Source organism: Pleuronectes platessa, chromosome 11 (assembly GCF_947347685.1).
Source record: "Pleuronectes platessa chromosome 11, fPlePla1.1, whole genome shotgun sequence".
NCBI lineage: Eukaryota > Metazoa > Chordata > Actinopteri > Pleuronectiformes > Pleuronectidae > Pleuronectes > Pleuronectes platessa.
Window position 1 is genome coordinate 8,657,447 of NC_070636.1, and position 11,766 is coordinate 8,669,212.

General features: G+C 40.7%; 1 protein-coding gene across 1 annotated transcript; it reads left to right on the forward strand.

The window, feature by feature from the left end:
- The first annotated feature begins 1,134 nt into the window (after positions 1–1,134).
- Positions 1,135–6,782, forward strand: LOC128451493 (TLE family member 5). Its single transcript, XM_053435356.1, has 7 exons — positions 1,135–1,542; positions 4,347–4,444; positions 5,034–5,097; positions 5,417–5,461; positions 5,559–5,621; positions 5,737–5,811; positions 5,933–6,782. The coding sequence occupies exons 1-7, from the start codon at positions 1,516–1,518 to the stop codon at positions 6,170–6,172; spliced, it is 612 nt and encodes a 203-aa protein (XP_053291331.1). The 5' UTR covers positions 1,135–1,515; the 3' UTR covers positions 6,173–6,782.
- The last annotated feature ends 4,984 nt before the right edge of the window (positions 6,783–11,766 follow it).

Sequence of the window (11,766 nt, forward strand, 5' to 3'; positions counted from 1 at the left end):
TGTAATATTTCTGAGGTCTCTATATATTGTGACCAGCAGTCAGTTCTACAGTGTCTTACGACCAGGACTTTAGACGGGAAGACAGGATCCAGTACACCTTTCTTTTGGTTCTGGCCATAGCGTTGTAAACAAATCAAGCCTTGAGGCCAGCGATGGGATGATTGCAAACTGTTATAGTTAACTATGAGTGTCTGATTCGGAAATAATACCCAGCATTCCCAGAAATAGATGCTATTGAGTTCCAGCTTCTGCTGCTAGGTGGAGCTGATGATGCTTATTCAGGAGGGTAACATTTTGGAATGATATAATGAAAAAAAAATTGGGGGGAGCTTTCAATTTAATGTCAGGATTCATAAATTTGATGTAGACTCTTCAGTTTTAATAAAGAGACTTAAAGACAAACCAGCACTGGAAAAATACAGGGGAAATGACTAGGGAGCAAACTGGTCAGGGCGTGAAAGTGACATTCAATATTTCCTGATGGAAAGTCAATTAAACTACAGAGAGACACAATATAATAACAAAAAGGTGAAATTGTTGTGATTGGTGGGGAGCCTTGTGTCTGCAGTGGCCCGTCGACTCTTCATGTGTAAGAAGTGCAAATTTCCCACTGTGCATAGATATGTAAAAAAAAGTATACAAATAGTATATAACTGATGTATAATGCACATTTCAAGGTAGCCATGGCCATTTCACAGAATTAGGACACAAGAATGAAAATAAATCAAACCACAGAAATGTTAGCCAGCTAGAAAAAAACTACTCAAATAATTGTTCAGTGTCAAAAATGTTAGAAAACAGGGAAATAGGCATTTTCTGTAGCCTGGAGTAAATAATTTGAAACAACTGCTCTTCGATTTTCCACTAATCAGCGAGTCAATTTTCAAAAGCGCAGGAGATTCGACCTCTGTGTAACCAACTGATCATCTCTATTCAGTCCCATAATCCCACTGGAATCCTCTTCCCCTTGATTTAAGTAATTCTTTAGTATGATAACAGTTAAGTATGTATATCTGGAGCTCAGCAGTAGTTTTGAACTTTTGAACGTATTCCCCTTCATCTATTCAAAGGGGGTCAGTTCCGCGCTGTGTCGCAGGGGGGCGCCCGCTGCGCCGTCGCTCGGTTTGTTTTCCGGATGAAGCTGCTCTTCTCCCCGCAGCAGAGGAAAGTCGGAGGCTCGTGTGTCAACATCCAGTGTTTCCCCCGGGAGACGTAACGTTAACGCTATTCTTAAAAAAACCTGACGTCCCTTTGAGGAGCTGCTTTCTTATTCTCCTCTACAGCCGCGTCTTCATCCTCGCAGGCCGCGGTGCTTGGCAGCGTTGAGACCCGAAGAAGAAGGCGCTCGGCCCCCGCTGCTTTGACGTTAGCTAACGTTATTGTAAACGATGACTGGGTACAAAGTGCGAACGGCGTCTCCGATCATCTAGTATTATCTGGGGACCTGTTAGCTTAGCCGGCTAGCCTGGTTGTTTCGATCCGATCGAAGGAGACGAGGCGACGCACACTGCTGACATGATGTTTCCTCAATCGAGGCACTCGGTAAGTCGAGGAGTCGAACTTGTCCCGGTTGGAAACCGGAGCAGTCGTAGCGGCGGGCTGAGCTAACGCTAGCTAGCAGCCCGACAGCTGACACTAGCACCGCGCTGGCCCCCGGTCGGTCACTGTCACCCCGGCTCACAATAACCAGACCTCCCGTCTGCGTCGCCTCGCCACGGCGTTGCCGTTACAACACAGTAAAGCAGCTAGCTTAAACACATGAAAACACAGCTAGCTAGCAAGCTAGGTTTCTCGGCTAACTTGCCTGTGTGTGCGCCTTGGCGTTAGCTAGCGTCCCTCCGAACAGAGAGTGGAAGTTAAATCTATGAGACTGATTTATTCTGATCTGATTGTTTTAATTCACTGTTTTTTTAAAACCATCACTAGGCACAAATGATTAGCGAGGCAACAGTGCAAATAAACGGGAAACGGCTAACTCCCTTTAAACAGTTTGGACACTCGATGAACATAAAAGTCCTAATTATTGAAAAAATTAAATCAAATATGAATGCAAACATAAGGGAGAATTTCAATTAGAATCTGTCTGCTATTAATTCGATCTGAGAAACTACGAAGCAAAGTTAGAAAAGTAACTGCCCTTCGTGGATTTATTATTAAATAATTCAATATTTAATTGTTTTAATTGTAGGAGAAGTCTTCAGCCACTAATATCAGATGAATTACATTGAGTATTCAGCAGTCAGTGGAGAGAAGCCTCACAGACGTTAGCTCAGGCAGGAAAGAGGTGTGAAATTACACATGGGCCTCGAACGAATCACCACTGCAAACAATGCTGCATCATGTTACCACAGTTTGCATGTTAATCCGTGTTAACGCTTGGTTTAAACAAGAACAAAATGAAGCTGAAACTATTAAGGTCGCATCTAACAATTGTTTTCTTTATTGACTAATCTACCAATTAGTTTCAAAACTGATTTCTATGTCAAATTTCATAAAATAGCTTATAATAAATTTACAAAGGAAACATCTTAATATATATATATCTCCTTTGTTTCAAACAACAGACCAAAACATAAAAAATACTCACTTTGCAATGTTATTAAACATATCTATCAATATTATATACAATATTTGGAGAAAAAAAATAGTTGTCAATTTATTATCTGTTGATCAATTAATCATCATATTTTTTTCAGATCTTGAAAAGTAATAGAGACAAAGAACCTCTTATCATTTGAGATAAGGTTTTTCAAACAAGAACACCAAATATGAATACATCTGGTTTTCATCGCTGTCAGTGTAAAAGGAGCTGAACATCTTTGGCTAAATAATGCTACTCACTTTGCTTAAATTATAATGATCAGATAATAAATGAAAGAAAAATCTAGTAGACTCATCGATTTAAAAAAAAAAAAATCGTTGTAGCCTTGTTTGATAATTCTTTTATTGTCATCACCAATAATAATCAACTGGAGCTGCAACAATTCATAGATAAGTCAGTTGTTAGAAAACTCATCCGCAGTTTGATTATTGATTAATACTTTAGTTTCTCAAGCGGATATATTATTAGAGCAACTGTTTTCAGCCCCTAAAATATTAATATTTGGTGATTTTTCTCTTTCGAAGATCACAGTTAACTGAATATCTTTAGATTTTACGTTTTTTGTAGCTTTGACCTTGGGGTGGAATATTTTCACTACTAAACAATGAATCAATTAAATACAGTAACTAATGGGCAAATTAATTGATAAAGGAAGAACATATTAGTAAGTTGCAGCCTTAAACTTTACGATTAATTATTTTGTTTAAAAAATGGTAGAGAATTTAGAATTTAAACAAAAGAAATCCCCATAAACCCTGATAACATCTTGGGACAACTTGTGTTTTCTTTAATAATAGACCTAAAATGATGGTGGCTCATGTTTTTTTCTTTTTATTGTATCTCTTGATTAACTGATTAAAATGTTGAAATATGCCTTTTCTGTAGCCCAGCAGTTAAGAATCTTTTCCTGACAAAATCACTTCTTTACAGCTCATCGATCTCTCAACTAATCAGCGAGCCAAGTAGTCCCAGGATTTCTCTTGCGTCTCAAAAGCAAATCACTGCAGTTTGCGTTTTTGGCTGCAGAGATTCGACCTCTGTGTAACCGACTGACTCCATCATTTCTGTTTAGTCCCATAATCCCACTGGAAACCTCTTGCCCTCGTGCCGTTTATTCAGAGAGTAATGAGGGTTTAGGGCACAGGATAAACGCTGGATTACAGCCCTGGACTGATGTTGTAACTGTTGTCTATACATAACCAGCCTCTCGCATATGTTTGGCATGGACACACTTTAATCTCGCCTTCTGTAAACAAGTTTCCTCAATCAAGACTTGGCCCAGTGATTTTTATTAAGATTCTCTTTGAGAGGATGTTGCATATCAGTTTGTCAAAGACAGCTGTGGAAGGTATCTCTGCTTTTTGGGATTACTGCGAGGTAACCGCTCTTTTCTGGTTTGAACCACACAAATCAAACATACCGTTTTCTCCTTTATCTCAATTTAGTGAGTTCAGGCTGACCCTCATGTTAACTATCCTCTCGAAGGGTTAATCCCAGAAGTCAAACTGCTGAATCTAAACAAACCCAAACGCATTCTCTGATTCCTTTCTTGTTGCACAGGTTATGGTTTAGTAAAGCAGAAAGGCTGTGTAATTAAACTGTCGTATCAGAAGACCCATGTGAGTTGTGGACCAGCACAAGTTGTAATAAATTAAGATGGAGAGATTACATGTTTTATTTGTCTGCTGGGATCCTCGTGAGTAAACGCAAAACTGCTCATGTTGTTGTTTTGTTGTTTCCTCAGGCGTCCTCTCAGTCCGGTCAACCTCTCAAGTTCACCACTTCTGACTCCTGTGACCGCATCAAGGATGAGTTCCAGTTCCTGCAAGCACAATACCACAGGCACGCAGAGACACACACACACACACACACACACACACGCCATTGTTATAGGAAGTGAGGATTTGCTCTCTGAGTGAGCTCCATGTTAATTTCTTCAAGTCTTACGCTCGACGGAGAACTTGAAGTCTCGTCTGTACTTAACTAGACTTCTGCTGCATTGAGGCGGTGGCTCAGGAGATAGAGCGGGTTGTCCACTATACATGTGGTTGGCGGTTCGATCCTGGCCTCCTCCAGTCTGCTTGCCGATGTGTCCTTGAACAAGACACCGAAACCCAAAATGCGCTGTGCATAAGAGTGCTATGTGAATTTGCGTACGACTGGGTGAATGTGACTCTCCAAGCATGATATATATATATATACAGTCAGTTTATCATTTAGGATTATAAGATCAGCAATTAAATGTGGATGTATACAATTTGTACCAAGTCTCTTGCATGTCTGTATTGTGGGTTGTTAAATACAGGATATAGGTTAAGAGTTTAAAAATCATTCATGCACTCTGTCCCTTATAGAATCCAGGGTGACATTTTCACTTGGGTATCTTCCCTCTAGCTGTCGTCTAATGCATCTGCTTGTTCTCTGTAAACAGTTTGAAGTTGGAGTGTGATAAACTGGCCTCTGAAAAGTCTGAGATGCAGCGTCATTATATCATGGTAAGTCTGGGAACGTCCCTGTTTAGTGCGATGTGGCTTTTTTAGCAGATGAATCTGACCATCATGAAATGTATCCCACAATGTTTTGGGATGTGTTTACCACTGAGGTTTTTAGTTTCCTATTTCCAGTGCCATTTTTCCTGCTTTCGTCGTGTTTGATGTGCTATAAGAAAATGTCTTATTTGGTTTTGTGGAAACATTCACTTAATTTACTTCCACATGTATATAATATGATTCAAAACTAAAATACCTGATTCTCTCCTGTCTTATTTTTCTTTCTTTTATATAACGTTTGTCTTTCTCCCTCTGTTTATTGTAGTACTATGAAATGTCCTACGGGTTGAACATTGAAATGCACAAACAGGTAATTATCCTCCCCTGTAACATATTTTTCTACTCTGATTTCAGGTTTTGTAGAAAAATGTAGAATCTATTTTCTTACATGATTTTTTTCTCTGCAGGCTGAAATAGTGAAGAGACTGAACGGGATCTGTGCTCAGGTGCTGCCTTACCTGTCACAGGAGGTAACGACACTGACATCTTCACAAATGTGTCACAATAGAAGTCTCAACAATTCTGCCCATCCACTTATTCCTTTACTATCGGGGCATGTATGACCATGTTGCTTCTATGTTCCAGCATCAGCAGCAGGTGATGGGCGCCATAGAGAGAGCAAAGCAGGTCACACCTCCAGAGATGAACTCTATCATACGGGTGAGCTTTTATATCGCTTACTTTATATGTATGCATGTTTCTATTGCTGCTTTTCAGACTTCAACACAGCTTAAAATGTATAACTGACCTTTTTGTATCTTAATCATTTGTGTGTTTTTAGCATCAGCTTCAGGTGCAACACCTGCCCCAGCTCCAGGGCCTGGCCCTGCCTGTGAACCCGCTCCCCATGGGCCTCACCCCTCCCTCCCTGCCCGCCGTCTCCTCCAGCTCCGGCCTGCTCTCCCTCTCGTCCATCCTGGCCAACTACTCCCACGGCCAGGCTCAGGTGGTGAAGGAGGACAAAGCCAGGGAAGCGGCAGAGAGAGCACCCAGAGGAGACGACGGGGATAAGTCAGACTAGTGTCGACACAGTGAGGAGGTTTGGAGAGGGAGGAGGGGTGTTGAGAAAAGAAAGGTGAAACTGTAACTGTAAATGGAGATTGATGTAAGTCTGGCTGCCTGTCTTGAGTGTTGATGAAACCGCAGGGATGATGACGAGCAGAAAAGACGGCGTTGAAGCTTTTGGATGTGTTAGAGATTGAAACTGCTGAATGGTTGAGAGCGTGAGTTCTTCTTTAGTGGTAATGGACTCAGTTCAGGCTTCTAGACTTAGAATAAATGCTTTTTCTTTTGTGTAAGCCACTGTTGTTAGGCTTAACCAAGATAAATGTTTTCCCATCTGGAGAAAGAGCTGCGGCTGAAAGCTAACAGCAGTCTCCCACACATGGATCTGCCTCTCACAGGTTTATTTTCTTCTTGTTGTTATCAGATCTGTATTCAATGTTTTTTTTTTTTCTTTAAGTCCCTCAGATTGTGTCGTACTGGCTCCTGTCTGCCAGTCACTGTAAGGAGTTTTAACATCTCAGCTCCCTGTAACTCCTTTTTCCTCATTGCATGACGTACAATAGCTCAATTTCACCTTTCTCCAAAAATGTTTGGACCATAGACTGGAAATAAAAAAATGGACGACACGTCTCCTTTTGCTCCCGTTGCACAAAAATTAAGGACTTAATATCCCGGATATAGGTGCCACCATTTTGCACTCTTAAAGTAACTTGGAGCCAGAGTCAGTGCAGGATTGATCCTAGTGTGGAGCTGTGCTATTGTGTTTCCACCGATAAACACACTCGTCCAATTGCAAGTCAGTATCATCTGTCAATCGTGATGTTTCAACCTGTTTTTTAAGCCCCCACTGGACATAGCACACCACTTGGACATACAAACGTGTGATAAGAACTACCTGAAGTGACAGAAACCATCTTGAAGAAAAATGAATTTGACGTGTACCAGACTTTTTAGTGTAGTCCATGTCCTATTCGCTAACATCCACCAGGAGGAGCTGGCTTGTCGTCCATCTTTAAAAACCGTCTCTGATAACACAGGCATTGTGCATCGGAGCCAAATGAAATCTTAGCCGATGATGTTAAATGGGATGTCTTTAAAAGGGACATTTCACTTATGTGCTTTCAAACCCTTCAAAAATCCTAACCCATTATTTTCATACCAACCACTGGATGCATTACCTTTAGCTGTGTACCTCAGTCCCAGAGAAATGGGATTTCCATTAAAAACCCTATAGTTTGTACAAATGGTAGTTAATTTGTTTAATAGGCCGAGCTGCTGCTGCTGCTACACGCGCTACATTTAATGGACCATGTCTGTAAATGATAAGAATTTACACTCTGAAAGAATTGACTTTATTTTGACATGTTGTTTTCGTGAAGTTAAAGACAGGCTATGATTAGTCTAGAGTTGTCTGTGTGTGTTGGAGTGAATGTGATTGGAAAGAAGAAAACATGTTTAATTTAAAAAAAAAAAAGAAAAAAAAATGGAAGCACCTTTAGTATAACCCCCCCCCCCCCCCCCCCCCCCCCCATGTCTGTCAGCCCTTTCTCCCTTTTGCTCGTCTGCTTTTAAATCAAACTTGAACGGGATCTAAACTTCAGAACCAGACGGTGGAAACCAACAGACCAGTGTTGACTGTAATTCTGTAAGTTCACCTCAGTTTATACTGAGACTGTCAAGCACCTGTCTTTTCCTACCTTGTGTGTGACTATATGGGGGTATCCTCCTCTTTTCTTTAGTTTCATTATTTTGCATAAGAATGTGTCCTGAGTGAGTGGCTAAAGCTCTGCAAGCTACACAAACCTGCGTTCCCCCAGAAAAAAACTGTTATTACAGACGATGCTTTGTCCCAACCCCGTGCTAAATAAATACCAGTTCTAGAGTTTAAACACAATCTTCATATCTTGATAGTATACTCTTCTTATGGTCCACTTACAAGAAATCAATGCAGGTAATGATAATAGATCAGGGTTTCTCATCCAGATCATTTTTACTTTTCTAAGGTGATATCTGGTCTATCTAGAACAGCACTCGGAGCGATAACCTCAATACTCTAGTTCCTGCAGTCGACATAACAAAGAAGGAAGGAAGTGGTTTGATAGGTAAAACATTTATTTGTCGTAAAATTGTTTAATCTGCATTTGCAAAAGAAATTGAAATGGGTTCAGTCTTCTCAAGTCCAGGCCCCTCACAGGATGGGGATACCTCCACCAAGGCTAACTACCTATCCCGCCTGGTTAAGCTGAAGTTTAAGTGTAATTAGTTCATTCCCTACATCTCCAGAAACTATTGGAGTTCAGTTCAGTAGTTCCTTCCATAACCCTGTGAACCAACAAACAAACGCTGATGTTATAATAATATTTGGCCACAATTTGTTTCCACTGCTTAATTAATGACTAATACATATTTTTCTCTCACGTACAAAAACAAATTTCACTTTGAGCAAATGTTCCACGGTGAGAAGAGACGTAACTAAACCTGTCACTTGATGTGTACGCAAAGGTAAATACCACATTAATCAAATAGTCTGAAAATAGAAGCTCATCGTACGTTCAGCATATCCAACCACAAGTCAAAGTGGGTGTTGGGTTTGTCGTGATTTCACACAGGAAGTGTGACAAAGTGAAGAATGCAGTCGGTCATGCTCAAACACACTTGACTTGTGTACAGCTGATGGACACTTTCTTCTCATAATGCAATGCACAAGTAAATGGAGGAGAGCCGATATTATTTTGTGAATTTAAGTTGGTGTTTTCAGTGGTTTTCTAAAGTCGTTTATCCTTAATATAAAACTTGTCCTGATTTATTTTTGGTGCAGACTGTAAAACAGAGTAAAGGTGGGAATATAGCGCACACTGCATGCTGTTGGTCTTTAGTATGGAAATGGGACAGCAGGGGGCAGCAGTGCTCTCATTAGTGTGAAGACGCTCACAAGCCTCTGAAGAGCCTGAGAGAGTCAGTGGGATGAGCTCACATCATCGTGACCTCTCGTCTTCACGTTCTGACCGTCGGGCCGAGTCGCTGTCACCCCCCCCCCCCACCCCCCCACCCCCCCACCCCCACCCTTGTCATGTGAGCGCTTGCCAGAGCTTTGACACCCCCACCTTTTTAATGTCTGAGCACGTCCAGGATCTGCGCTTGAATCTCTCTTTCTCTCTCTCTCTGTGTATTTTAATTTGAAAAGCACTTAAGTCGTGGCTTGGTGCTCATTTGTTTTCCTCCTTCCTGTCTGTGCTAGTGTTGGGGAGCTGCAGGGTTTCCCCTTCCCGGAGATCTTTGACTTTAACATATCGAGTGCGAGAACCCATCAGTTGGTCTTTTGCGCTCTTTATGCTGACGTCAAGTCTCTGTAGAAAAACCTCCTTTGGCAAAACTCAGACATATGAATGGTATGTGTGTTTGTTTTTGCTGTGAAGGGCCAATTTGTATACATATGAATATATCAATATACATATTTTTTAAAGCATTTTTGTATGTTTCAAAGCTGCTTTTTAACGTGTGTATCATGGAAGACTTAAGTGTTGTATGTGTGCATTACAAGCCTACAGTAAGAGAGGCACAATGTTGTATACCATGTCGTTTTTCCTGTTTTTTCTCTCCCATTCTCTCAGTAGGCAGTAACACTTAACATTGTTTTCTAGGTTTGTAAATGTTTTATTCCTTTTTCGGTGCAAAGAAAAATCCAGTTTAATGTGTTTGTGAACACAGTCTCATTTTAAGAAAAACATCTGGGGCAAACAAAAAAAAAAAATGTAAACAAGCAACCGTGTACTCTTAATGAGAATGAATCAACCTTTTAGCAGTAAGGAAGCTTCTCTGGTGCCTTACAAATAAAAGATGTGATTGCGACTGGTCCTCTTGTCTTTGCATGGGGGAGAAACACTGAAGCAGTTTGAAGGACAGAGAGGCGGCGAGTGAGGAAATGTAGCGTCTGATCAAAACCTTCAGGGTGAGAGTCCACTCCTCCGCAGCTCCGTGAAGCGATGTGTGGTTCCAGGCTCGGTCGACTCGGGCGCGTGTTTTAAGGAGTGAATTTGATTACAGGCGTCGAAGTGTAAAGAACAAAGAAATTCCCTTCAGATTAGTAACAGCTCTGTGGATGAGTCAACACACAACCATGACCTCCAGAGTTCAGCTTGAGTTTCCCTCTCATCCTAAAGCTTTAGAAACACACTGCACACAACCTGACCAGCAACAAGCACCACTCCGCTATAGCTAAAGAGTTAAAGAGGGAATATTTTACCTAAATTCATCAGGTGGACTGACCTGACGTCTGTGTCGATGCTTCGTGTGTTTGTTTGTGTACTGATCACAACATCCACTTCATTGGAAGAGTACGTATCTGTCTATTGTAGCTCATTGCAACAAAAAAAAAAAAAAAAACATAAATGAAAGCTGCTTTAAATCATGGAATCAACCACATTTTCTAAACAATTATTAAAAACTCTGCTGAAGGTTTGCAAACATATAAACTGAGCCTTGACTTCTCAGGGTCTCTGTTCAGGGCGGGACAGTGATTCCCACAACAAACAAACATTTAGAAGGATTTCTGCTCCTGAGTGAAAGTTGTGGTTTTAAACTCTTCATTGTGAGCCGAAAATTACAAACGCATAACAAAACATGAGGCAGATGAATTCTGTGTTTCATCTTCTCACTGTGCCTGCACGATAAACATTTCAATTCATATTTAACCTTTTGTTTTACTGCTGATGAAGAAAAGGATATTGTGAAAGTTATGGATATTGTTTTATTGCCTTATCTTTGTTATCCTGGTTAATCACTGTCACCTTGGACAGTTATCGTCCGCAGAAAATATTTGGTATCACTGAAAAAATATTGTTGTATCAACTTAAAACAAATGACTAAGTTGCGTACTTTGATTTGAAATAACTTAATTCATTCATGTTGCCAGTTAAATATTTTTTTCTTTTCAGTTTAGAAAGTCGACTATTTCTGATCAATTCCAATATTATTGTTTTTTGAGTGTTGCCAAAATCAGATTCCTTCTGTAGATAAGAATCCTTAAAGCTGACACCAACATGTGTTCTAATAACTAATGTGAGATATACGTAGCATTTTTGTCCTGTAACGTCTTGTTGCCTCTTGACTGACACATTCACTGTCACTGATATTTTGCAATGAGTTTACGTACTTGGTCGATTGATCAGGTTCACTCTGGAAAAACTGGAAACTCATCCTGGAAACGGCCGGATTTGTTATTGACATCAAATGCGTCATTGACGCGAGGAATTTGTTCACCTCCGTCGATAAGAGGTGGAGGCTGAACTGCGATGAATAAAACTATATGCGTGACATCATCGCCATTGAGTACTTTTACGATTTAGATTTAAAAAGCAGGTCTTGGCATCATTGTGAATTACTAATCCCCCCCATAAAGGATTATACCTGTGCCAAAGGAAAAGGAAATAAGAATGTGCAGCTTTTTGTTTTTTTTGTAAACCAACATGTGGTTCAACAGCTCCATTCCTCTCCTGCCGAGGAATCCCACAAGCAGGTCCAGACGTGAAACGACACGTCACCTTGTGTCTGTTGTGCGTCGTTTTCACCAACGACAGCGAGACAACACCTCGGTGAAAAGCTACTTTTACT

Bases quoted from the DNA above. Each gene is read 5' to 3' on its own strand.
- LOC128451493 (XM_053435356.1), top strand. From the start codon at position 1,516: ATGATGTTTCCTCAATCGAGGCACTCG. The intron at 5,098-5,416 runs GTAAGTCTGGGA...TGTTTATTGTAG, and splicing joins TGCAGCGTCATTATATCATG to TACTATGAAATGTCCTACGG. The intron at 5,812-5,932 runs GTGAGCTTTTAT...GTGTGTTTTTAG, and splicing joins AGATGAACTCTATCATACGG to CATCAGCTTCAGGTGCAACA.